The 27,690-nt window shown below is 43.5% G+C and overlaps 1 protein-coding gene across 1 annotated transcript in view; it reads right to left on the minus strand.

Moving 5' to 3' along the window:
* The window catches only part of LOC126267545 (serine protease Hayan-like), a 40,492-nt gene extending 15,018 nt beyond the window's left edge, over positions 1–25,474 (minus strand). The window contains exons 1-3 of the mRNA XM_049972849.1: positions 25,279–25,474; positions 14,904–15,278; positions 2,188–2,276 (exon numbers count right to left, since the gene is read on the minus strand). Coding sequence (XP_049828806.1) covers positions 2,188–2,276; positions 14,904–15,278; positions 25,279–25,378 — 564 coding nt within the window. The 5' untranslated portion in view covers positions 25,379–25,474. The remainder of the gene's footprint in view (positions 1–2,187; positions 2,277–14,903; positions 15,279–25,278) is intronic.
* Between the last annotated feature and the right edge of the window lie 2,216 nt (positions 25,475–27,690).

Consider the following 27,690-nt stretch of genomic DNA (forward strand, 5'->3'; position numbering starts at 1 on the left):
TATCTGAATGTTGCTGATCGCTATTACTCAGTCGAAGTATGTTCACGGGTTTGGAATCAATTATACAGTCTAGCTGCATATGTTTATTTTAATTTCCGACATCCTGAGTCATTTTTTGAATACTTATGTATATTATTATGTATGCTTCGTCTACCCCCATTGTGTGTTCACGGGTTGCCAGCTTTGTGTGACTGGTGATTGCATATTACAAGGTTAACCATGTATTTCGACTCTCGCATGCTTTGTCTGTTTATAACAATGCATACCCCGATCTCTGCACAATTTCAGCTGTGAAGGCAGGTCTTAATGGCGGCCGTTGGGTGAAGAGATGTTCGTGCTGACGTTCCATAAACTAAATTCCAGAGAGCATTACGACGACCTGGCTCGCTTTACTTGCCGAATCATAGCCATCTAAAACTTTAGGCTGCACATCATTCCTATGACTCATACGTTCTACCATCAGTTACACCACAATTACAGAGAGAGGTACAGATACTCACTGCACGGCTGTGGACTATGAGATGATCACTATTACACTTTAGTTATTTTGATAAGATCTCACGACTGATTTCCATACTCACTGATGCTCATTTATTAATAAAATGCATGTCATTCATTACATAGCTCTATTTATGTACGTTTGAGCCGCTCATTTAATTCTCTTTTCATTCCCGAAGTCAGACAGGGTTACAAAATGGATTGTTTTGGTCGTGAATTTATTTATAACAGGACATAATTCCAATGAATCAGGGCGTAATCATTCTACTTATACCGATAGTTCACTTACAAAAAGAACAAAGAGCAACCACCTTACAACGTCATGAACAGTACGGATGAGTCAATTGTCTGTCTTTCTTTATTCTTGAAAGAAATATTGTGGAAGAAGGTAAGCAGACAATAAACACCAACGTGAAACCATGTTAGGCTCACCGCACATGTATTCTGTTAAGCTGAACACAAGACACCGGAAGGCCGGAAGGAATTTACCGGTCACTGACTACTAAATTCATACTCATAACTTATGAAGACGGTTAGAGCTGGTGTGAACATTTCTCTCGATACAAAGCTCAAAAGCGCCCTAAAGGAGGTCAGGGGAACACGTAGGCCAGTGGGGTTCACTCACGCCCATGGATTATTCACCGAACCACTCCAGGGTTGGACATGATGATGTAATGCGTCATACTGGTCACGATATAGTCAGGTACAATAAGCGAGGAACGAATGATTGCGATGTGTTTGAGGATTTCTGTACCGTTCACCTGTGGAGACGGGGCTATACTTGTGAGGATTCAACGCACGAAAACATCACCTCTTCAAGGACACCGCCAACGGTCCAAATCGTATCATTTTCCCAATCACCTAATGCAGATATCCTTTGACCATTTCTAACAACAAGTTGAAGTAGTCAGTTTTTATGGCCAAAATTTGCCTTTTTATCAAGTCACTAAACTAATTTGTTTAAGAACGTCGAAAATGAGCTTGTGCAGACAAACTTGTAGATATGGCAACCACATCTTGAATATTAATAGACCGCTTCAGCTGTATTTAGTCCTTTATTTTTGGACCAACACCAGTTTTACGGCACTAGGAGCCACAAGTTCAGGTGAACATATAACCATAACATTACAGCTAAAAAGCTAGGAACTTCTAGTGCTATGCAACCGGTAGCGATCTAAAAATGAAGGACTAAAATACAAATGAAGGTTACAGTCTCATTATTTCGTTCACGCAATATTTTTAACGATTCTGACCATTTATCAATTAACGCCCTTGTATTAGATTTGTCATCGGTTTTGTACCCATTGCTGAACTAAAGGCAGACACCAATGCAATTAATTCTGTTAACCATCTGAATTTCACCATTCCTGGACAGTTCATTGCGACTGTGATTCTTCTGTATTTGAATAGTTTTATCAGATTTTTTCCATACCGCTTTCGAAATAAAGCATTTTATATCACCAGAAATTCCCATGAACACATACGGTACTCAAAAAAAGTGACCATCGGACATTCAGGTACATTACACTGTAAAAAATACTGCATACATGTTGGTGTAATCAAAGTTCACAATTTGCACGTTCCACACTGCCGCCGACAATCACTTCTGGCAGTTTTTAATACAGGCTGCTGCTAATAGAGCGGTAATTAAACATTAGTAAAAACTGGAAGTCACATTTCCTTGCTCACCATGTGCGGAAACTCTTCGTCCCGGGCGTCGTGGCCTCCCAGGATGTGGTTGGTGGGGCCGTTCTGGATCGCCTTGTAGGTCTCACACACTGCAACAACAGGTAACAGCGTCTTCAGGTACAGTGCTGCGTGTTCTGTGGGATTCATGGCTACTGTTACTTGCCAAACGAAGTTCCTCACACGTTGTCTTTTCTGTTTACAAAAGATAGCGGAGACGGAGGACAGCTGTCAAATGTCAACTACAATACTTTGTTCATCAGATTCTGCTGCACTGAGCGCTGCTATCGACAAAAACCTGTACAATTCATAAAAAGCATTTTACTGAAACAAACATTTTTCTGACACACAAACTGTTCAAATGATTTTACTCTGTTAAGATAGTCTTTGTGCATAGACGCTGCTCGTAATGCTAATGGTAATATACTGATCAAGCATTATGCAGGCTCTGTTCCAAATGACACTCTAGTTCTCAGTATCTCACAAAAACGAGAAGTTAGGTTGTCATTAATAAAGGTTGACATAACGTGTATAAAGAAATGCTGCAAATGTAGGAAAGTTGAACTGGTCATTTGTTCAGTTAGAGTTGCGTTTTAATATAGGCAGCCCTCTTTTAAGTGTAATCTAGCGTAGATCCCCCGAACAAAAAACCGTGCTCAGTAATTGGAAGAAATCGCAGGTCACTTCTGTCTACATGAAGGATAGCAGGAGTGATCCACAAAACTACCGTCCAACTTCCTGGACATCCGTTTGTTATAGAATCTTTCAACGTATTCTTAGCTGAGGTGTCTCGAACAGAATGACCTCGTGCATGCCAACCAGCTCGTAGATCATGTGGCGCCCAACCGGTTCTTTTCACACAAGTCATCCTGAAAGTCATTCGCCAAGGCGTTTCACTCGGTGCCAATCCTGCGCTTACTGTCTAAAGTGTGACCGTATCGATTATCGTGCGAAATTTGTGACTGCTTTGAGGATTTTTTGGCGGGTAGGGTTCAACAATTTGTGCCCCAGGAAAGTGTGTTGGGACCCTTTCCGTTCCTGTTGTACATTAATGCACTTGCAAGCAATGTCAATAGTAATTTCATACCTTCTGCAGACGATGCAGTTATCTACGGTGTAGTACTGTTTGAAAAAAGCTGCACAAATATTCAGTCAGAACTTGATGGATTTCAAAGTGGTGCACAGATTGGCAACTTGCTTTAAATGTTCAGAAATCTAAAAGTGTGAACGTCACAAAACGAAAAAAAAGTAGTATCCTTGAGCCGTGAGTGGCTTGTGTTCGTGCCATATATCATTTGACATCGTGTTTTTACTGTACTACCACATCGTTATCTTAATTTCAATTACTGGTGTCACCGAGTTGTCGCCTTGCCTGCCCGTGAGCGGCAGCAGCGGTGCTTATGGATATGAGCCCTGGCGTATTATCTTTGCTGACTGCTATTACTTCCCGGTTGTCGTGTGTTGGGAGTGAGTTCGGATCTGCCAGTCGATTGGAATGTGCCAGGAGGGCAGTTCGGACTTGCCAGTTGGGGAGTTGGAACGCGGCACTGTGCAGTCGGGTTGGGGCAGCACTGAGGCCCTCATGTTCGTGGCTCGCCCGACCGCTGCCGCCACACATCACTTGGGCCGGGGACGCTCATCGTGGATCGTCGGTCAGTCGTCCTACAGGGCGACGTAAATTGGCTCGCCGATCGCTTATGGGTTGGCTGTGTGTGTGACTTGACTCCCGATTTGTCTTCGTAATTGCACAGATGTCGTTCAAGTCTTTGTGCAAGTGTTTGTCAAACTGTGTGTGCAGTTGGTGTCATTTGCACTGACAACTTGTTTTAAATGTCGACGGCGTACTGACTCTGAGTCGGTCAGTTGGTGTGGTTCAGCCAGGAAATCTCCGCGCGGAGCAGTGGGCTGGACCCTCTGGCGTTCTCTGTGCAGTGTCGGAGTGTGTGGGAGGTGTTCCGATTGATACGGCATTCGTGGCTCACCAGGACATTAAAGTTGAGTGGTGATTTAATTACCCAAGCCAGTCTGTTCACATTGTCCCGCTGGCTTTCATGGTTGGCTGTTGGGGGTATTCCTGTGAGCAACAGCTAGTGTTCGAGTTCGCTTAAGTTTGGCCACCATTCGGTGGAGTTTAACTCTATTTAGGTTACTTGAAGTCCAAGTCCACCAGCGGAATTTTCTGCCTTGCGGCCGTCAGCGTTCCGGTTACTTGCCCTAGCCGCTGACGTAAAATTCAGGCAGTGTCCTTTCCTCGCCGTGTTGTCGCTGTCCAACACGTCTGTGCAGTTTTGACAGTTTATGCATACTTGGTTGTGGGCGACTACTCCTTTTACGTTTTGGCTTTGGAGTTCCTTGTGTACTGGTCAGGTAGAAAGCAAGTTGTCCAATCGGTGGGTCCATTGACTGTCTTTTGGTTGGGTTGCCGAAGGATCGGATATAGTTCGGCCGACTATTTATCTCCCCTAAGCTAATGTTAATATTTCAAGTGCACACCGACCCCCGGAAACTTCTGAGCGCCGCTAGCTACACTGCCTTTTCTTATTGGTGTTTGATTGTGTATTTTAATGGCTTATAGCCGATGGTTTGAATTTGTATGCTTTTAGTTGGATTTTAAATAATTGGCTTTCAGCAGCTTTAAAATTGAAAGTTCCTTACTTGTCAAATGTTGCGTTGTTTGGGCATTGAGCCTCATTTAATTTTTTTTTGTATATATAAAACTTTGGGCCTTCTGCCTTTCGAAAAATTATTGTAGTTGTGTTTTTCAATAATGGACCTTCAGCCGCTTTAAAAGTTAAATTTCTTTCTTGTTAAATCATAGATTGTTTGGGCTTCAGCCTGTGAAAAATGTTGCTTAAGGATAAAGCTTTGGGCCTTCTCCCTACTAAAAATTATTTTAGTTGTTTCAAGTAATCGGCCTTCAGCCATTTTTAAATTAAAGTTCTTGTTTTTCAAGTATCAGACTGTGTCGGCCTTCACTCTAATTGAAGGTAAGGCCTTCTTCCTTGTGTTTCTTTAATTAATTTTACCTGAAGTCTTAAATCATGGGCCTTCAGCCGTCTTTGAATTAAACTTGTATTCTTTCCAAGTGTTAGATTTATTGGGACCTCAGCCAAGTTATAGAACTTACTCACGTGAGGCCTTCTGCCTTCTAAATATTCTGTTCTAAGTTTGAATTTTAATCCTATAACTATAATATCGATGAGTCGCAATTCTTACAGATGCCTGAGTGTAACAATGAGCAGGCAGATGAAGTGGAATGATCACGCAGGTTCAGCCGTGGGTAAAGCAGGTGGCAAACCGGTTTATTGGGAGAACGCTGGGGAAGTGCAATCAGTCTACAAAGGAGGTTGCTTACAAATAACTCGTGCAATCCATCCTAGAATATTGCTCAAGAGTGTGGGACTTCCACCAAGTAGGACTCACGGGGAATATTGAACGTATACGGAGAAGGGCAACATTTCCCTTTGACTTACGGGACAGTGTCACAGAGAAGCGCAGAAGCTGCATTGGCAGAAGGTTGATGTAAACTGTTCCCAGAAGAGTCCCCCTGAATAGGTCAGGCGTGCACTACACGCCGGAAGCGGCTACAAGGGTAGCGGCATACGTGTGGAGTGCACATGGGGGTTTTTTAGGTTAGAGAATTCCCTCCCTAGGCCCGACAAGACACCTCCTGAGAAGCAGCAAGGTAGGAGTAGGCAAAATGCAACAGGGAATAACAATATTAATGTGCTAATAGTAAACTGCAGGAGCGTCTATAGTACTACATGGAGATTTTATTTTGCTGGATATAAACTGGGAGACTCAAACGTTCATAACGGGTGGCAGGGTCAAAGAATCCAGTGAAATTTTTTAAGTGCTTTATCTGAAAACTACCTTGAGCAGTTAAACAGAGAACCGACTCGTGGCGATAACATATTAGACCTTCTGGTGACAAACAGACCCGAACTATTTGAATCAGTTAACGCAGAACAGGGAATCAGCGATCATAAAGCGGTTACGGCATCGATGATTTCAGCCGTAAATAGAAATATTAAAAAAAGGTAGGAAGATTTTTCTGTTTAGCCAAAGTAACAAAAAGCAGATTACAGAGTACCTGACGGCTCCAACACAAAAGTTTTGTCTCAAGTACAGATAGTGTTGAGGATCAGTGGACAAAGTTCAAAACCATCGTACAATATGCGTTAGATGAGTATGTGCCAAGCAAGATCGTAAGAGATGGAAAAGAGCCACCGTGGTACAACAACCGAGTTAGAAAACTGTTGCGAAAGCAAAGAGAACTTCACAGCAAACATAAACATAGCCAAAGCCTTGCAGACAAACAAATACGAGAAGCGAAATGTAGTGTGAGGAGGGCTATGCGAGAGGCGTTCAATGAATTCGGAAGTAAAGTTCTATGTACTGACTTGGCAGAAAATCCTAAGAAATTTTGGTCTTAAGTCAAAACAGTAGGTGGATCAAAACAAAATGTCCAGACACTCTGTAACCACTGGTACTGAAACAGAGGATGACAGACTAAAGGCCGAAATACTAAATGTCTTTTTCCAAAGCTGTTTCACAGAGGAAGACTGTACTGTAGTTCCTTCTCTAGATTGTCGCACAGATGACAAAATGGTAGATATCGAAATAGACGAGAGTTTGCTCTTTCCATCAGTATGTTGTTCATGCACGTATCTCAAATAACATAATAGTTACGATTGTTTTAAATTGGATGATTCTCTTTGATACACCTTGTATTGCTCTGCGCACAAAGGCATTTATACAATCATTACTGTCGAGCTCCATAAGTGAATGGAAGGGGAATAAACCCCAATAACAGGTACTTTTTTCTCCTTCTTTTTTACTGCGATTAGGCCATTTGAAGACCAGGTTCCAATTTAAATTCTTCGTTCCTTTTTCTTTTCTTTTCATCCAGTATGCCTTCATCTGTTCAGTATGTTTCTCCTTTCTGTCTTGAGACCATTTTGAACCAGTGTTCTTAGCTACCCTGCCTTGGAATCCTTTCAGTTTCAATACTTTTTCCCGAAAGGCTTCTCTGTTGTTCATATCTTCTGTTTTTACATTGTTTCTTTCTACATCCTTTTTTTACTTCGTTGGCCCAGCTTGTTGTGGACTTCTTGATCCACAAATATTTGAAAATCTTATTAGTTAATCTACTGTCTCGCATTCGAAATAGATGTCTGAAAGACATGAGTCTTCTTTTTCTCATTGCTTTTAAAATATTTCCTATATATTGGTACATTTCAGTATTACTTCGTAATTTCCAACCTTCTGCTGTGTTTTGTTGTCCTATTATTTTCCTTATAATTCGCCCTCCTACTACTTCTATTTTCCCGAAATTATAGTTTGATGCCAGGTATTCACTTATATGTAGGCATTCTGGCTTTTGTACTACGTTGTAATGCCTTATTTTTGCATTTTTAGATAAGCACTTTTATTGAACAGGTCTTTGGTGATACCACATGGTCTCCCCATTTTACGCAACCTTTCCTCTGTTGCAGGTTTTTACAAAGCATCCCCAGATATTTGAATTTTCTTACCCTCTCTATTTGGCCAACATCTGTTTTCAAAAATTTTTGTTTTTTTTTCTGCAGAAACTCTTAATCCAGTTCTGCTAGCTATTTCTTCTAGGAGATTTATTTGTATTATAGCAGATGCCACATTTTCGGAAAGTGTAGCTACCGTTTTATTGGTTGAGTGTTTTATTATACTGAACAATGCCAGAAGCAAATTGGTCATATATTGTAAGCAAAAACATTGGACTTCGTTCAATTGATCAGGATAGGTCGTACGAGGTCACTCGAGACAAAGGGTTAGTGTGTTACATGTCAGCTCCGAAAAAGAAAAAAATATAATGGAAGTCAGTATGTCTCCGTTAACAGAATGAACGAAAGAAATGCGGCAGATCTGAGCATGAACAAAATCATTATTCTAAGGATCGGCAAAGAAATTGACGAGAAAGACAGGGAATCTGGAAAATCTTCGAAGATGAAAATCGTCCAGGAAAGACGTTGCAGCGATACGATACTAATTTGCTGAGGATGCGATGCATCATGTTTGTTATTTCTCAGAACAAAGAACATCAATCATTCAGCGAATTACTGATCACCGTTAAGGGAGCATGTCTTTCTCCAGGTAGCTCTGGCAGCGTTATTTGCAGTTCTGCACGAACTGGGCTCTCACCATGGAGGTTAATTATGAACCCAGCAGCCGGTTTCTCGTAATGAGGAGCGACGAACGCTATCTAGCCTCTCGGCGCGCAAAATGGTGGAGCACTATGCTCCACGTTTAACTCAAAGTGTCGCGTATTACAGAGTTCTCTCAGAGGTCCGCGTTGTAGCTTCTTAGTTGCACGTTCCATTCAGCATTGGCCATAATGGTGTGGTCCGAGTTATTTTACAATCAAATAGCAAATTAGTATGTAAAGTTGTAAATATGACTACATGCTGAAAATTTAAAAATTTTTTTCTTGTAAGTATAACGATGTGAGTTAATACCACCACCTGTTTAACGTTAGAATAATAGGCATTCTTCTACAGAATAGAAGGAATTGTGAAGTAAAAACTTTTTCAGTTCATTTTCAAATGTTGTGTTGCTTTCTGTTAGATATTTTATATCACTGGACCAGTTATCAAAAATTTTAGTTGTTGCATTGTGCTCTCCTTTTTATGCTAAAGAAAGCCTTAACGTGGAGTGATGAATGTCATTTTTCCTTTTGACATTGTAATTATGTACATAATTGTTCCTTTTCAACTCCAGTGGATTATAAAAGACTTCATGATATATTGTGAAGCAGTGGCCACAAGACCCAACCTCTGAAACAGGTATTTATAAGATGATTGTGAGTGGGTATCACATACACTCCTGGAAATGGAAAAAAGAACACATTGACACCGGTGTGTCAGACCCACCATACTTGCTCCGGACACTGCGAGAGGGCTGTACAAGCAATGATCACACGCACGGCACAGCGGACACACCAGGAACCGCGGTGTTGGCCGTCGAATGGCGCTAGCTGCGCACCATTTGTGCACCGCTGCCGTCAGTGTCAGCCAGTTTGCCGTGGCATACGGAGCTCCATCGCAGTCTTTAACACTGGTAGCATGCTGCGACAGCGTGGACGTGAACCGTATGTGCAGTTGACGAACTTTGAGCGAGGGCGTATAGTGGGCATGCGGGAGGCCGGGTGGACGTACCGCCCAATTGCTCAACACGTGGGGCGTGAGGTCTCCACAGTACATCGATGTTGTCGCCAGTGGTCGGCGGAAGATGCAAGTGCCCGTCGACCTGGGACCGGACCGCAGCAACGCACGGATGCACGCCAAGACCGTAGGATCCTACGCAGTGCCGTAGGGGACCGCACCGCCACTTCCCAGCAAATTAGGGACACTGTTGCTCCTGGGGTATCGGCGAGGACCATTCGCAACCGTCTCCATGAAGCTGGGCTACGGTCCCGCACACCGTTAGGCCGTCTTCCGCTCACGCCCCAACATCGTGCAGCCCGCCTCCAGTGGTGTCGCGACAGGCGTGAATGGAGGGACGAATGGAGACGTGTCGTCTTCAGCGATGAGAGTCGCTTCTGCCTTGGTGACAATGATGGTCGTATGCGTGTTTGGCGCCGTGCAGGTGAGCGCCACAATCAGGACTGCATACGACCGAGGCACACAGGGCCAACACCCGGCATCATAGTGTGGGGAGCGATCTCCTACACTGGCCGTACACCTCTGGTGATCGTGGAGTAGACACTGGATAGTGCACGGTACATCCAAACCGTCATCGAACCCATCGTTCTACCATTCCTAGACCGGCAAGGGAACTTGCTGTTCCAACAGGACAATGCACGTCCGCATGTATCCCGTGCCACCCAACGTGCTCTAGAAGGTGTAAATCAACTACCCTGGCCAGCAAGATCTCAGGATCTGTCCCCCATTGAGCATGTTTGGGACTGGACGAAGCGTCGTCTCACGCGGTCTGCACGTCCAGCACGAACGCTGGTCCAACTGAGGCGCCAGGTGGAAATGGCATGGCAAGCCGTTCCACAGGACTACATCCAGCATCTCTACGATCGTCTCCATGGGAGAATAGCAGCCTGCATTGCTGCGAAAGGTGGATATACACTGTACTAGTGCCGACATTGTGCATGTTCTGTTGCCTGTGTCTATGTGCCTGTGGTTCTGTCAGTGTGATCATGTGATGTATCTGACCCCAGGAATGTGTCAATAAAGTTTCCCCTTCCTGGGACAATGAATTCACGGTGTTCTCATTTCAATTTCCAGGAGTGTATTACCCTTACAGGACGTTTTAGCGCAGTGAAGACATTCTTTCTTAAAGACGAGTACCCCAGAATATTATTCGTTACGACATGACTGAACGAAAATATCGAAAAAATCTCATCTTATTAATTTGCCTCTCCCCGAGATTTGCAGTGATTCTAAATGCAAAGGTGGCAGAACCAAATTGTTTTAAGAGTCCCAAACCGTGTTTTGTACAGTTCAGATTCGCATCAACATGGATACATAAGAGTTTGGAGTTTGCACCTTATTTATAATTTCTTTACAATGTGTCACACTTACCACTGGTGTAGTACCCATAGGTATTCAGAACTGAGTACGTCTTTTTTTAAAAAACTGAAAGTGTGACCTTTCGCAGAAATCCAGTCAGTAAAACTTTTAAGAACTCTGGTAACTATTTCTTCTGTTTCTATATTCACCCTTGGCTTGATTACAACACTAGTGCCATCTGCAAAAAGAATTAATACTTCTTATTGTATTTTAGACTGAATGACCCGGATTACATTCGTTGAAGTACTGAGCATTCTTTTACTTAGATATGACACCATCCATTGGTTGGTTACAATATCAATCCTAGATGTCTTATTTTTAAGGTTTGGTTTGCTTAGTTGATACGCCTAATTTCAACAGCAAAGAACTTTGCCGCTAGATGTAGTTTCGTTACCAGCACCAGGAAATGCGTTTTGAAAATCTGTTCTTAATAATTTGTTGCCAAAAATGAAACTAAAAAGGAAGCACGATGCTACTGTTCTAGAACACATTAATACTGAGTTTATCCTTGTGCGATTACTAGTCTGTGAGTTAGAGCGAGGTGAATGGAGGGAAAACGTTACGCATATACTCCACGTGGGATGTCGGAGCCTTAGCCCGTGCCTGCGCGTGACCGTCCTGAAGTAACTGTCCTAAAGTAATTTTGAACATGTGTGTGATTGTAGGGACATTCTTTAGATAGAACAGGCAACGTAAGGCTCTGAAATAGATCTGTGCAGTCTGTTAAGAAGCATATGATTGTGTCATATGAGAATAATACTTAACTTGCGAAGAACTATTGCTTTAGTTTCTCCTAAAAGAAGCCATTTATCCTGAGTGCGGCTGTTTTTAATCTGAACTACTCGACTTCATTTGATTTGCTACTGTCTGTTTTCGCTCCGTTGGACATTATCAAGTCGTTGCGGGGTGGCTATGTATGTAAAAAACAGTATTCCATTTAGGTCCATTGACGTATCACGACACTGCACTGAACAGATATTTGAATACTGTGTAGGGGCAGTTGAATTTCGTGAAACTAAACGTCTAATTGTTGTTGTTTATAGGTCCCCTAACGCCGACTTCAGAATATTTCTGCTCACGTTGGAGAAGGTTCTTGATGCACTTTCTAGGAAGTACCAGAAATTACTTATATGTGGGGACTTCAGTATTAATTTTGTATGTGATGGTGCAAGAAAAAGGATGTTGGTAGATCTGGTAAATTTATATGATCTTGTAAGCGTATTGCGGGCAGCTGCATCTTTAGAGTCGAGCACGGAACACGGAACTGTTTTGTTGTGTTGTGGGTAGCTCTGTATGCGAGAGGCATTGTTAGCATGGAAGTTGAAGTGTTGCTACAAGTGCTATTACAGTTAAGTGATGGAATATGAAAGTGATTCAGAGGAAAGTGCGTAATGATGTAATTAAAAATGAGCAGTGCCGCTAATAACGTATTTGTGTATCCTCTGGTTGCGTGTCGCACTGCGTCAATTATCTGCGCCGTGCTCGATGGACAGATAATCATCTAGAAGCTGGCATCAAAACTTATGACTTATAATGTAAGCAGTGCAACGTGCGATTTTCTTTTATCGTCTCAGAATATAGTTGTTCATACCAGGCGTCGAACAGTGTTGTGTTTTAACGTTGGGTGGCTCCCCTAAACCCGCTTGCATTTTTCTGTAGATAATTTCACGCAAGCCAGCAACAGTGCAAGCCAGCAGCAGAGTGGAGAAGAACAATACGACCGCCGTGGGATTATCAGGCCCGTGTGGTGGATGGCGCGCTCGGCCAAGAAACGGTCCGGAACGACAACCAGTTTAAGGGCCCCCGCCATTCGTACTCCGGGGCGCTTTACAATCTGATGCAGACTGTTTTTTTTTTTTTTCAGCTAGGCTGCTGGGTAACAGTAGCACAGACATGGACAATATTTTTATTCATTCTTCGTTACTAAATGGGCATTCTGTCAGTAAGGGTGTGAATGGCCTTTCAGACCATGATGCATAAATATTAACAGTTAAACAAATGTCATATTTAATTACAGACTATGTAGGAAAGTTTATCCGACAGCAATAGAGAGTTTTCACACCTTGTCAAGGAACAAGAGTGACAGTCCCGGGTTTATAAACATTTATTTTTATCTGTTATTGCTTTTATGTTGTAATTTCATGTACTGACACGTTCCACGACCTTGGAGATTTGCTCCCCGACTTTGTCCTACGGAACTTGACGTGTAAATAAAAATAAATAAAATAAATCATCTCATAAAACAATTACGCCGTGTGCTTGTAGAGCATCATGACCGACAGCGCAGTGTGGAAAAAACAGCTCGTAATGACATTTCCAACAAAACACCAAAAAATAACAGGTATGAGCAAGAGAATCTCGGATGTGAAATTCTACTTGCACCAGATATGCACGCTTAAGACGCTGAGCAAGCTATTTGTGTTGTTAATTGAAGATATAATTTTGTAGGATGAGTGTTGTCATACGGAGATAAAAAACCGGGAAAGGGGTTGCACTTCATTCGTATGGTACATCGAATTTGACATCTGTGATTGTTGAGGCCGTACCAGCTGCGACAGTTTTGCATTCTTATTTGGTGAGCCATTACATGTCATTCTTTCCATAAGAGTGTGCGCGTGTCTTTTTTTTTACGAGACATGGACTGTTCGTGTACGAATGGACGAAATCAGACAATACAGAAAACTGAAATAAAATAAAGTATTTATTTCAAATAACAAACGGCTTAGCGTAGGAAAATCACTTCTCTGAATAAAGTCTTAGCGACTTTGTACCGAAGGATAAACAAGACTGCCATTATGAATAACATTTGTCTGGGTTTTCCTTTGTGTCCACAGTCAAGATGTAAAGTTACCGACGTTTCGGTCACTATTGCAAGTGACCTTCTTCACGGTGTGTTTGTTCATTGCTGGATGAGAAAACTTTGTTTCTTATACTCCTGCAGACGTGGCTGTTATCTAATTCTGACAGGCTGTTAAGGGTAAAGGAGAAGGCTATTCGAAGTTCTTTATTGGTGTTTTATTATTTCTTTTCATTGGTGGATAGGCGACGTTTCGATTGGTGTTTGGTGTATTGTCTTAGCCATTAGACATGTAGAAAACTGAATTGAAATAAAGTATTTATTTCAAATAAGGATAAAGGAGAACTATATTAGAAGTTGTTTATTGGTGTTCTCATTATTTCTTTATATAGGTGGAAACGCGACGTTTTGCTTGTTGTTTGGTGTATTGTCTTAGTCGGATACCTAGGTCAGCGGTGGCGGAACAGTAGAATGAGTGCTGCAAACAGATTGATTTTGGAGACGCTCGCGTACTAGCGAAACAGCCTCTGCTCTCAGGACGAAGATCAGAGAGGCAATGGAAATAGCCAAGGGACCAGCCAACATGAACAGAGAAGACGGGTAACGACATCCGACGTCTCGCCTGCCAGAAATAACAGCGCTAGGGGACGACAGCTCACGTGAGGCAAAGCACACACAAGCTGACAACTGTCGCGAATAAAACAGTGACTCGAATGTCCTTTATTTTACGTCTATGAACACAAACTTTTTGTCATCAGACTACCTGTCTATTTTGCTGCAGATCTGAAGTTGGTCATTATAGACCGAAACCGGTAGTCTGATGACTAAAAGTTTGTGCCCATAGGCGTAAAGTAAAGGAAATTTATGCAATACAAACAGGCCCGCGGCAGACCGCAGCGGCCGCAGGTGCATAGCCGGCGCGAGAAAGCAAGTAAACAACGTCACGTCACAGGTGCCGCTTGGTTTTCCGTTCGCCGATTTCTACCAATCACAAGCAGTGATGCAAACACCAATCAATACTTAGCGTTTTCACCAGCAAGAAGAAATAATAAAAACATTAATAAACAACTTGTAATAGCTTTATCGTTCATCCTTAACAGCCTATGAGAATTAGATAACACCCACGTCTGCAAGTATATAAGAAACAAAGTTTTCTCATTCAGATATAACCAAACGTTGGTAGTTCTACATACTGACAATGCGGTCATAAATGCAGAAAATTTTATTATTGTTATAATGGTCGTGGATGCCTAAGTTTATATTTAAGACTATCATTGTCTTTTATTTATCTTTTTTCCCTTTTCCCGTGGTTTAGATGCTTGTCTGACGGGGCTGTGCGCGGCTGCTTAGGCCCACTCACTCACCGGCGTCGCTGCGCCGCTTCGAGGCGGCCGCCTGCTGCCGGCGGCGGAAGTCGCGGCCGCCAGCAGTCGCGGCGCTGCCGTCGCGCCCGTCGCTGTCCTCCCCGTCGTCGTCGTCGTCGTCGTCGCCGTCGCCGTCGCGGCGCGGGTCGTCGTAGTCGAGGCCATTGCCGTGGAGGCGCTCCCCGCGACGGCCGCCCCCGCCGCCGCCGACCACGACGTTGGCGGCCTCGGTGCAGCAGACCACCTCCTGGTCGCCCACGAAGCCGCAGCGCGGGGGCGGAGGCCGCCGCTGCCGCAGGGCGCGCCTGGCCGAGGCGCAGGCACCCACCGCCACGCACCGCCCGGAGGCACCGCCGTCGCGGCACCTGTCGCCCTCTGCAGGCGGGAAAAACACCTCTGGTAGTCACCTAAAAGCACGACAGGTGCTCCGCGAAACAATAACGTCTCTACTGCCGAGTGTCAACCGAGGTACGAGCATACGGAATAGGTTGCCACGAATGTGAGTCGTTCGAAGACATTTTAAGCAACATAGCGCACTATGTTGTCCTCAACGGAGGGTGTGTTCACGCACGGGGTATCGTCAAGTGTGCCTCAGGGAAGTGTAATAGGACCGCTATTGTTTCCTACCAGGTGAAGAAGAATGAAACGGCAATTTGCCAATATATTGTGCTAGCCGTCAATGTAGGGCCCGTGATACCGCGTCTGCAGCGCCATCTGCTTCCTGTAACGGCTGACGACGAATGTGAACACGCAGTAACTCAAGTTCCATACATTAGTATTGCTGTGGCCTTCTCCACCAGACATCACGGCGCCTAGAGTACCAGCAACCAAACTGACAGCCTGCTGCCGCGGGTTGCCCGCCTCGCAGGCACACCGAATCACTTCACAACCGACAGGCAATATTGATGAACGGCCACGCAACAACCACAACAACAACATCATCACAGCAAAGTGACCAGCGGCCACCAGCGGCCACTTCCGGTCCACATAAACGTAAGGAGGAGGTCGCTGCAGGTTCCAAAACTATTTTCAGACGTCAAACCACGTGGTGGAAAATAGTTCCGAGGTACTCGTCCGCCGAAGCGCTATAAAGGCCGGCGCTCGGCCGCACGTCGGCAGTTCATCGACCGCCAGCAGATGTGGGTAGCTGCCGCCCTGGCAGCCTGGCTTGGATCTTCTCGCTGATCTCTGGTTTAGGCTTGGTATATCGGAGAAGTCTCTGGTGGAGACTAGCAGCAAATTATTTCAGTTGTTTTCTGTATTATTCTTGTATGTAGTTTTGATTCGAAGAGGGATCACTGTTTTGTGTTGGTGTTTTACTTGGAGAATTTGTTTGGGTTAATTGAACAGTCCAATAAATTGTTTTCAGACTTTGATCGTTAGTTTCTTCTGCTTACGCAGACATAACACGTACCTCTTAAACCCGCAAACATGTCGAGTTTTCTTCCTACGTACTACGATTTGCTGACAGCTTTGGGAAAATTGCTGCAGAATGGCATCGAACGCTTGTCGAAGCTTTCGGCGAACATGCTCTAGGGAAAACACAGTGTTTCGAGTGGTTTAAAAAATTCAAAACTGGTGATTTTGACGTGAGAGACGACGAGCGCGGGAAACGACCGAAAAAGTTCGAAGACAAATAATTTCAGGCCTTATTGGATAAAGATGATACTCAAATTCAACAGGAACTCGCGGAACAATTGAATGTGGCAGAGAAAGTCGTTTCTCTTCGGTTGAGAGCTATGGGAAAGGTGCACAGAGTGGGAAAATGGGCTCCGCATGAAGTGTTTGAAAGACAGGAAGCAAATCGAAAGCCCAATTGTGAAGTGCTGCTCGCCAGATACAAAAGAAAGTCGTTTCTCCGTCGAATAGTGACACGTGGATATATTTTGAGAATCCAAAGCGTCGTAAATCATGGGTGAATCTAGGCAAACTATCGACATCCACTGCAAGACCAAATCCCTTTGGAAAGAAGACAATGCTCTGTGTTTGTTGGGATGAGAAGAGTGTCATATATTACGAGCTGCTAAAACTTGGTGAAACCGTTAACACCGATCGCAACCAACAGCAAATGACCAAATGGTTCAAATGGCTCTGAGCACTATGCGACTTAACTGCTGAGGTCATCAGTCGCCTAGAACTTAGAACTAATTAAATCTAACTAACCTAAGGACATCACACACATCCATGCCCGAGGCATGATTCGAACCTCCGACCGTACCGGTCGCGCAGTTCCAGACTGAAGCGCCTAGAACCGCACGGCCACTCCGGCCGCCAGCAAATGATCAATTGAAATCGAGCATTGTGAGAAAACGACCAGAATATGGAAAAAGGTAACACAGAGTCATATTGCCCCATGATAACACCCCATCTTACACAGAAAAACTGGTCAGGGAAACGATAGAGGCGTTCAGTTGGGAAATACTAAGGCATACGTCTTATTCTCCAAACTTGGCTCAGTCCGATTATCATCTATTTTCATCACTGGGACACGCTCTCGCTGAAAAAAGCTTCAGTTCGTATGAAAATGTACGAAAATGGGTCGCTGACCGGTTCGCTTCAAAAGCAGAATTCTTTTTTTGACGTGGCATTCATAGCCTGCCGGAGATGTGGGAGAGGTGTATAAATATCAATGGAGATTATTTGCAGTAAAATGCTGTTTTGTCAGTTTCAAACAACAGACGTGTAATTAATGCAACCAAATTCCGGGTTTCATACTTCTACATCGTATGTACGTAAATGATCTGGCGAAAAGGATGGGCAGCAGTTTGCGGTTGTTTGTTGATGATGCCGTGGTGAAGCGTGAGATATAGTCGCTGAGTTAGTGCAGGATGAGGCAAGATGACTTATACAAAATTTATAGCAGTGACTGCAGAAAAATGTATGTTAATACGGATAAGAAGGAAAGACCAGCCATGACGTTCGAGTACAGCATTAGCAGTATGTTACTTGACAGCCACGCCGTTTAAATACCTAGGCGTCAAGTTGCAAAGTAATAGGAAAGGGAATGAGCATACAAGGATTGTAGTAGGGAAGGCGATTGGTCGACTTCGGCTTACTGGGAGAATTGTAGGGAAGCGTGGTTCATCCGTAAACAAGATCGCATATAGGACACTAGTGTGACCTATTGTTGAATACTGTTAGAGTGTTTCGCATCTGCACGAGGTCAGCTTAAAGGAAGACGTCGAATCAATCCAAAGGCAGGCTGCTGGATTTGTTAACGGTAGGTTCGAACAACAGCAATTGTTGTGGAGATGCTTCGGGAACTGGACGTTCCTTTCGAGGAGCACTACTGAGAAAAGTTAAAGAACTGGCATTTGAGGTTGACTGCAGAACGATTCTATTACCCTCAACGTACATTTCGCGTAAGGACCACGAAAATAAGATACGAGAAATTAACACTCGTACGGAGGCAAATAGCAGTGGTTTTCCCCTCGCCCTACTTGCAACTGGAGCCGGACACGAAGTGGCTAGTAATGGCATAGGTTACCATCCGCCATGCACCATACGGTGACTTGCGGATCATCTGAGTATGTGTAGATGTAGACTTGCTTGTCCTTCTATGTTTATACTCTCACGGCGCCACTTCTCTATCCTCACTGTCTGCTTTAGTTACTATGCTTGGGTGGCAGTCGCACTTCTCAGCACAATGTGGTCATAAACAGTCTGAAAAGCTTGTAATTGTCTTATTTGGTGGGTTGTGCTGAGAAATAATTGTCAAGACAGAGATTCCACACGTCTGCCATTACCGAGATAATTGGCATTGACGTTATCCAGCCAGGGCGTTGCGCGTGCAGATTCAAGCGGACGCCAGAGACTAGATCACCAGGCGTGTCCTTCATTTGGTTTCCCCATATCTTACAAGAGAGCTACACAAAAACTGAACCTGGGACAGTAGTAAGGATCGTACTCGAACCAAAGGCTGAGCAGTGCCGTGCGGTATCATCAAACACAGTGGCAGTCTGATTCTTACCGCCCAATAGTGGCAGGTTTGAATAGAGGGTAGCAGGAGGCTGGGGGTTAAAGATATTTCCATTACGTTTTCATGAAATCTTGATACAAAGTACTTTGTAAATAATTATTACTACATGCTTTAACTTGGTACAACTCTGCTTTATAAATTTTAGAACAGAAAGTTACTTTATTCCTACATAAATCACTATTACTGTAGAACTGGAGAACAGTTAAAAGCTTTTACTACTTTGAGAGACATAAAAGGTTGACGCCTCTTGATCTACGCTATGAGAGCTACTGACACTGATTGTATCTGGCGGGCCGTTCCAGCTTGTGCGTTCTGCGGTCTCGTTGGCTAACTTCAATGCTAATTAACTCGAAAATGGCGCACCGAATGGTATTTTTTTCTGAGTAATTATTTCTCAGCGGAACCTACCTTGGAACACCCTTACAAGATTTTCGAACTGTTTCTGACGAGTTAGTTGCTGCGGAGGCCTCAAGCTGTGATATTTATCATTATTACTGAAATTACTGTTCATGTAAGTGCTAGTAAATACTCAACGTCAACGTATACTCCTGTATGCTGTTCTAACGTCCCGTTATAACTTCATTACCAGACAGTGCAGCACGTTCAGTACCAAAAAACAAAAAAAAAAACTGTTTAACAGAAGTTTACCGTAGGTGGATTTGGATTTATTGGCGCGTTTTGTGCACTATTTTCACATGTTCCACATTTTTAAAACATGGTGCGAGTTTTCATTGCGGCAGCCTACAACTAGCACTTGATAGTATTTGTGGTCTTATGCCCTTTTTAGTGTTTGGCTATATCCAGGAGCAAAATTGCGTAATTACAACTGAAGTAAGACTGTAAATCGAACAACTGTTACAAAAATTATAGTTCATCTGACATAACAGATTAATCATCTTATTTCTCTACAATTGCAACGCTTAGAACTTTAAACTACTCCTGCTGTTGCTCTTGTTGTTGTGGTCTTCAGTCCAAACACTGGTTCGATGTAGATTCCACGTTAATCTATCGTTCTTCATCTGTGAACAACTGCTGCAGCTTTCATCCATTTATCCATTTTAACCTGCTTACTGCGTTCATCTCTTGGTCTCCGTGTATAACTTCACCCCCCCCCCCCCCACTCACCACTACACACACACACATATACACAAACCGCTTCATTACCAAACAGACGGTTCCTCGTTTCCTTGTTGCTGCAGACTGTATCCTATCAACCGGTCTGTTCTTCCAGTCATGTTGTGTCACTAGAGAAAGCAGTTAATTCGACACATTCCTCTACTCTGGTTTTGTTCTTTGGCACCACATTACAAAAGCTTCTATTTTCTTCTTGTCTGAACTGTATGTCATCCACGTTTCACTACCGTATAAGGTTACACTCAAGACAAATAACTTAAAAAGATACTTCCTAATACTTAAATTTATATTAGCTGTTAACAAATTTATCTTGTCAAAAATGCTTCTGTTGCTGTAGCTAGTCAGCATTTAATAATTTATCTTTCTGCCATCCTCAGTTAATTCATTGTCAAAACAATAAAAGTCATCTACGTTCTACAATATACTACGAGTGTTTTCTGTGAAATGTAAGCAACTTTATTGAGGATAAGTTCTTTCTGTGCTAGTAAAGGGAAGTTAGTAATAGTATCTTAGAGTCCTTATCAAACCGTCGTATAAAAGAAAATAAGGTGCTACTGAAGCCAATTATTAATGTTAAGTAGTACTACAAGAATTCATATTTGGAAAAAACGTAGATTTCACATAAAAAGTTCCGTATACGTAGTAGTATAGTATTTACATACCAGTACCGCAGTAACCTATAATGTACTTTATTAATAGCTTGAAACGTACATACGGAAAGTAAGTTGCACTACATACCGCGCACATCGCCAACAGTGGTCTCATAATGCAGTGATGCGTGTCTTGGTTTGCAAAATTAGTTAACAACTACAAAGTACAGACCATGTTCTGTGCTTACTGAATTGATCGAGCCGCTAAGGTTAAATGGATCACTTAATTAGAATCGTGCAAACAAGACAGGAAGAATGGAATTAAAAAATATAAAACTTTGAACCCCCCCCATGAACCATGGACCTTACCGTTGGTGGCGAGGCTTGCGTGCCTCAGCGATACAGATAGCCGTACTGTATGTACAACCACAACGGAGGGGTATCTGTTGGGAGGCCAGACAAACGTGTGGTTCCTGAAGAGGGGCAGCAGCCTTTTCAGTAGTTGCAAGGGCAACAGTGTGGATGATTGACTGACCTGGCCTTGTAACAATAACCAAAACGGCCTTGCTGTGCTGGTACTGCGAACGGCTGAAAGCAAGGGGAAACTACGGCCGTAATTTTTCCCGAGGGCATGCAGCTTCACTGTATGATTAAATGATGATGGCGTCCTCTTGGGTAAAATATTCCGGAGGTAAAATAGTCCCCCATTCGGATCTCCGGCCGGGGACTACTCAAGAGGATGTCGTTATCAGGAGAAAGAAAACTGGCGTTCTACGGATCGGAGCGTGGAATGTCACATCCCTTAATCGGGCAGGTAGGTTAGAAAATTTAAAAAGGGAAATGGATAGGTTAAAGTTAGATATAGTGGGAATTAGTGAAGTTCGGTGGCAGGAGGAACAAGACTCCTGGTCAGGTGACTACAGGGTTATAAACACAAAATCAAATAGGGGTAATGCAGGAGTAGGTTTAATAATCAATAGAAAAATAGGAGTGCGGGTAAGCTACTACAAACAGCATAGTGAACGCATTATTGTGGGCAAGATAGATACGAAGCCCACACCTACTACAGTAGTACAAGTTTATATGCCAACTGGCTCTGCAGATGACGAACAAATTGAAGAAATGTATGATGAAATAAAAGAAATTATTCAGATAGTGAAGGGAGACGAAAATTTAATAGTCATGGGTGACTGGAATTCGAGAGTAGGAAAAGGGAGAGAAGGGAACATAGTAGGTGAATATGGACTGGGACTAAGAAATGAAAGAGGAAGCCACCTGGTAGAATTTTGCACAGAGCACAACTTAATCATAGCTAACACTTGGTTTAAGAATCATGAAAGAAGGTTGTATACATGGAAGAAACCTGGAGATACTAAAAGGTACCAGATATATTATATAATGGTAAGACAGAGATTTAGGAACCAGGTTTTAAATTGTAAGTCATTCCCAGGGGCAGATGTGGACTCTGACCACAATCTATTGGTTATGACCTGTAGATTAAAACTGAAGAAACTGCAAAAAGATGGGAAATTAAGGAGATGGGACCTGGATAAACTGAAAGAAACAGAGGTTGTACAGAGTTTCAGGGAGAGCATAAGGGAACAATTGACAGGAATGGGGGAAAGAAATACTGTAGAAGAAGAATGGGTAGCTTTGAGGGATGAAGTAGTGAAGGTAGCAGAGGATCAAGTAGGTATAAAGACGAGGGCTAGTAGAAATCCTTGGGTAACAGAAGAAATATTGAATTTAATTGATGAAAGGAGAAAATATAAAAATGCAGTAAATGAAGCAGGCAAAAAGGAAAACAAACGTCTCAAAAATGAGATCGACAGGAAGTGCAAAATGGCTAAGCAGGGATGGCTAGAGGACAAATGTAAGGATATAGAGGCTTATCTCACTAGGGGTAAGATAGATACTGCCTACAGGAAAATTAAAGAGACCTTTGGAGATAAGAGAACCACTTGTATGAACATCAAGAGCTCATATGGAAACCCAGTTCTAAGCAAAGAAGGAAAAGCAGAAAGGTGGAAAGAGTATATAGAGGGTCTATACAAGGGCGATGTACTTGAGGACAAAATTATGGAAATGAAAGAGGATGTAGATGAAGATGAAATGGGAGATATGATATTGCGTGAAGAATTTGACAGAGCACTGAAAGATCTGAGTCGAAACAAGGCCCCGGGAGTAGACAACATTCCATTGGAACTACTGACGGCCTTGGGAGAGCCAGTCCTGACAAAACTCTACCATCTGGTGAGCAAGATGTATGAAACAGGCGAAATACCCTCAGACTTCAAGAAGAATATGATAATTACAATCCCAAAGAAAGCAGGTGTTGACAGATGTGAAAATTACCGAACAATCAGTTTAATAAGAAACAGCTGCAAAATATTAAGACGAATTCTTTACAGACGAATGGAAAAACTAATAGAAGCCGACCTCGGGGAAGATCAGTTTGGATTCCGTAGAAACACTGGAATATGTGAGGCAATACTGACCTTACGACTTATCTTAGAAGAAAGATTAAGGAAAGGCAAACCTACGTTTCTAGCATTTGTACACTTAGAGAAAGGTTTTGACAATGTTGACTGGAATACTCTCTTTCAAATTCTAAAGGTGGCAGGGATAAAATACAGGGATCGAAAGGCTATTTACAATTTGTACAGAAACCAGATGGCAGTTATAAGAGTCGAGGGACATGAAAGGGAGGCAGTGATTGGGAAGGGAGTGAGACAGGGTTGTAACCTCTCCCACGATGTTATTCAATCTGTATATTGAGCAAGCAGTAAAGGAAACAAAAGAAAAATTCGGAGTAGGTATTAAAATCCATGGAGAAGAAATAAAAACTTTGAGGTTCGCCGATGACATTGTAATTCTGTCAGAGACAGCAAAGGACTTGGAAGAGCAGTTGCATGGAATGGACAGTGTCCTAAAAGGAGGATATAAGATGAACATTAACAAAAGCAAAACGAGGATAATGGAATGTAGTCGAATTGAGTCGGGTGATGCTGAGGGAATTAGATTAGGAAATGAGACACTTAAAGTAGTAAAGGAGTTTGGCTATTTTGGGAGCAAAATAACTGATGATGGTCGAAGTAGAGAGGATATAAAATGTAGACTGGCAATGGCAAGGAAAGCGTTTCTGAAGAAGAGAAATTTGTTAACATCGCGTATAGATTTAAGTGTCAGGAAGTCATTTCTGAAAGTATTTGTATGGAGTGTAGCCATGTATGGAAGTGAAACATGGACGATAAATAGTTTGGACAAGAAGAGAATAGAAGCTTTCGAAATGTGGTGCTACAGAAGAATGCTGAAGATTAGATGGGTAGATCACATAACTAATGAGGAGGTATTGAATAGGATTGGGGAGAAGAGGAGCTTGTGGCACAACTTGACCAGAAGAAGGGATCGGTTGGTAGGACATGTTCTGAGCCATCAAAGGATCACAAATTTAGCATTGGCGGTCAGTGTGGGGGGTAAAAATCGTAGAGGGAGACCAAGAGGTGACTACACTAAGCAGATTCAGAAGGATGTAGGTTGCAGTAGGTACTGGGAGATGAAGAGGCTTGCACAGGATAGAGTAGCATGGAGAGCTGCATCAAACCAGTCTCAGGACTGAAGACCACAACAACAACAACAACAAAACTTTGAACATAGCTGCTAAGGTTCAGTGACCGTGTCAGAATTATATTGGAACAAATAAGCCCTCGGTCACCAATATTAAGTCAAAATTGACCAGGTTTCGACGCTACTATGAGCATCGTCTTCAGAATTAGACTAACTGTTGTAAAACATATTAGGTATATAGTATATTAATAAAATTAAAATTAGCACTAACTGGAAAAGATACAGTACTTACAAGTTACATGTTAAAAAAGATCTGAGCCGGAAAGGCGACGTCATGAACAGTTGTGAGATGGCGAGCCGCTAAGGGCTGCTCGTACTACGAACAAGGGTTGCAAAGGTTGTTCGCAGTACGAGCAGCCCATAGCGGCTCGCCCTCTCACAACTGTTCATGTCGTCGCCTTTCCGGCTCAGATATTTTTAATATGTGACTTGTAAGTACTGCGTCTTTTCCAGTCAGTACAAACTTTAATTTTATTAATGTACTATATACCTAATATGTTTCACAACAGTTAGTCTAATTCTGAAGACGATGTTCATAGTAGCGTCGAAACCTTGTCAATTTCGACTTAATGTTTGTGACCGAGGGCTTATTTGTTCCAATATTTAAAAAATATGGTCTCTCTGCACTTTGTCCCCTTTTAACAGTTATCTCTCGACAGTTCTTACTGCAAGTTTGATGCGTGTTGTAGCAACTGCAGTATTGACTATGCTACAGAATATTACTCTGACGCAACCTACACGAGTTTCGAAATTAGTGTCAATTCTGTGCGAAAATGCTCCCAGACGAACTGCAGTTGTGTCGCTGTGCTATTGACGTAGCTGGTTTACGAGTACGCCATGAATGATAGGACAGAGGTGAGCTGTAACACGGAAAATTTACTATTGTTTATGGTCGTCGCTCGTGAGCTGCACACTGATCGAATTTACCGTTGTTGCCGTAGAGCCCTGAATACAGATTCCTGCACCAGATCACCTGTGAAGCTGTCTAAAGCGTTTTCAGCGATGAGCAACACCGCTACTGGTTGTACAGAGACGCCGGACTCACCGTTGAGCTGCCGCGGTACTCCGCCGGCTGCCCGCAGGAAGACGGCAATCGCGCAGGCGGCCCACAGACCGGTCCGGAGGCACATGCGAGCCGACGTCATTGCCCCGTCTGCGCGTGGAGAGAGGCGGGCACTGACAGATGGCGGTCCTCCGCCGGGCGCTCTTATAGGTCCCTCTTCCCTCTGCAGCAGACAGGGCCTCCTGCCGCACCGGGGCCGGCCCGGGCCTCCACCGTGCTCTCTAGTGGAGGGGGCGATGGGGGGAGGGGGCGGCATTGACCGCGACGGCCGCCCACGCCGTCACCGAGATCGCCGCCGGCGCCACTCACAGTGACCGCAGCTCCTGGTAGCCGTAACGGAAGGTTTCCCCGCACACTCTTTATCTCGAGTATTTCGTAAAACTCGGGTCGGCGCTCAGCCAGAGAGAGCTTCGCGCAGTTCATCCGCATAGCAAAGTCATCGACCATTCGCCTTCGTGCGTAGAGCAAGCACGTCGTCACTGACAGGAATCTGTTAAGTACAGTTTTCGAAAGTAGTGGGTGATGTCTTAGTTCCATGTGCTATGGCCACTCTATGATGGCCTGTAAAGCCCCGAAAGAGAAAGTGCAACGTGCAAAACACTGCACTGGAGCGCCGTTCCACTCTTCTTTCTAGTATACTGTTTAACGTTTCCCGTGATTTTCCTACAACGTTTCAGTCGATCGTCACAGGGGCCTAGCCGCATTTCCTCCCCCAAACTTATTCCTGCGTCCCAAATGATCTCGACTATGAAAATATGTCAATTTCTATCCTTCGTTCGCACTAACAGAGCCATAGAACCGGCAATATGAATCACCAGAATTCAATACAAAACAAACGAAGAAATGATTTCTGTTGAATTTCATGGAAATAGAAGCGGCAGGAGAAATCACACGTTTGGGCTTCCGCAACAGGGCACATTCTTCCTGGTATTATTCAATAGAAACACAATTGATTACCCGATAGCGAACAAAAACAAACGATTTCTGTGTGCTTGCGAACGTGCTTCGGTAGTCCAGTAAGGACAATATGAGAAAACAGAACAAGACTGTACTTCAACATACATCCAGAGTGACAAAAAGAAAGAAAAAGAAGTGTCCAGAATGAGATTTTCACTCTGCAGCGGAATGTGCGCTGATATGAAACTTCCTGGCAGATTAAAACTGGGTGCCGGACCGAGACTCGAACTCGGGATCCTTGCCTTTCGCCATGTCTCCACAATATCGTTTCTTTCAGGAGTGCAACTTCTGCAATGTTCGGAGGAGAGCTTCTGTGAAGTTTGGAAGGTAGGAGACGAGGTACTGGCAGAAGCAAAGCTGTGAGGACGGGGCGTGAGTCGTGCTTGGGTAGCTCAGTTGGTAGAGCACTTGCCCGCGAAAGGCAAAGGTCACCAGTTCGAGTCTCGGTCCGGCACACAGTTTTAATCTGCCACAAAGTTTCAAAAGAAGTGTCGCTTGTCCGTACAGGAATTAGTATTGATCAACAGTAGAAGAAATGTTCCGGTAATTTCGTGTCTGGAAACCAATACCTGTTGAGACGCCGACCCATCTGTCCTCTCATACTCGTCTCTCTGTTACGTAGGAGTAGACACTACAGACAGTGGTGCATGTGGTTACCTCGTATCCTGACACACCTTTCAGCCCGTTCTCGCACTGAACCACGCACTCTTTCCAATACACTTGGCACCATTCTGATTGGTCACATGCCCCTACAACCATTGAATATTGTCGATGGGTTGAAATAAACCAATGCCTTTAAGCGTGCCATAGTCAGCATCTGACTTTCGGTAAAACATCATCCACTTAATTCCGAAGAGAGGAAGAGAACACAAGTGCGAGAATTATTGCATAATCAGCTTAACAGCTCATACACCCAAGCTGTGACAAGAATAGTATACACAACAATGGAAAAGATGACGATCAGTTTGGCATTAGGAAGGCAAAGGCACCAGACAGGCAGTTCCGATGTTGCGGTGTATAATGGAAACAAGATTAAACACAAATCAAGACACATTCATAGGATCTGTCCACCTGGAAAAAGCGTTCGGCAATGTAAAATAGTGCAAGATGTTCGAAATTCTCAGAAAAATAAGGGCAGGGCACAGGGAGAAATGGGCTGAAATGGCTCTGAGCAGTATGGGACTAAATTTCTGAGGTCATCAGTCCCCTAGAACGTACCTAAGGACACCACACACATCCACGCCCCAGGCAGCATTCGAACCTACGACCGTAGCGGTTGCGCGGTTCCAGACTGAAGCGCTTAAAACAGCTGGGCCGGCGGAGAAACAGGTATTATACAATATGTACAAGAGCCAATAGGGAACAATAAGAGTGAAAGTCCGAGAAAGAAGTCCTCGGATTAAAAAGGGTGTAGCCTTTCACCACTATTCTTCAATC

This window comes from Schistocerca gregaria, chromosome 4 (assembly GCF_023897955.1).
Source record: "Schistocerca gregaria isolate iqSchGreg1 chromosome 4, iqSchGreg1.2, whole genome shotgun sequence".
Classification (NCBI taxonomy): Eukaryota; Metazoa; Arthropoda; class Insecta; order Orthoptera; family Acrididae; genus Schistocerca; species Schistocerca gregaria.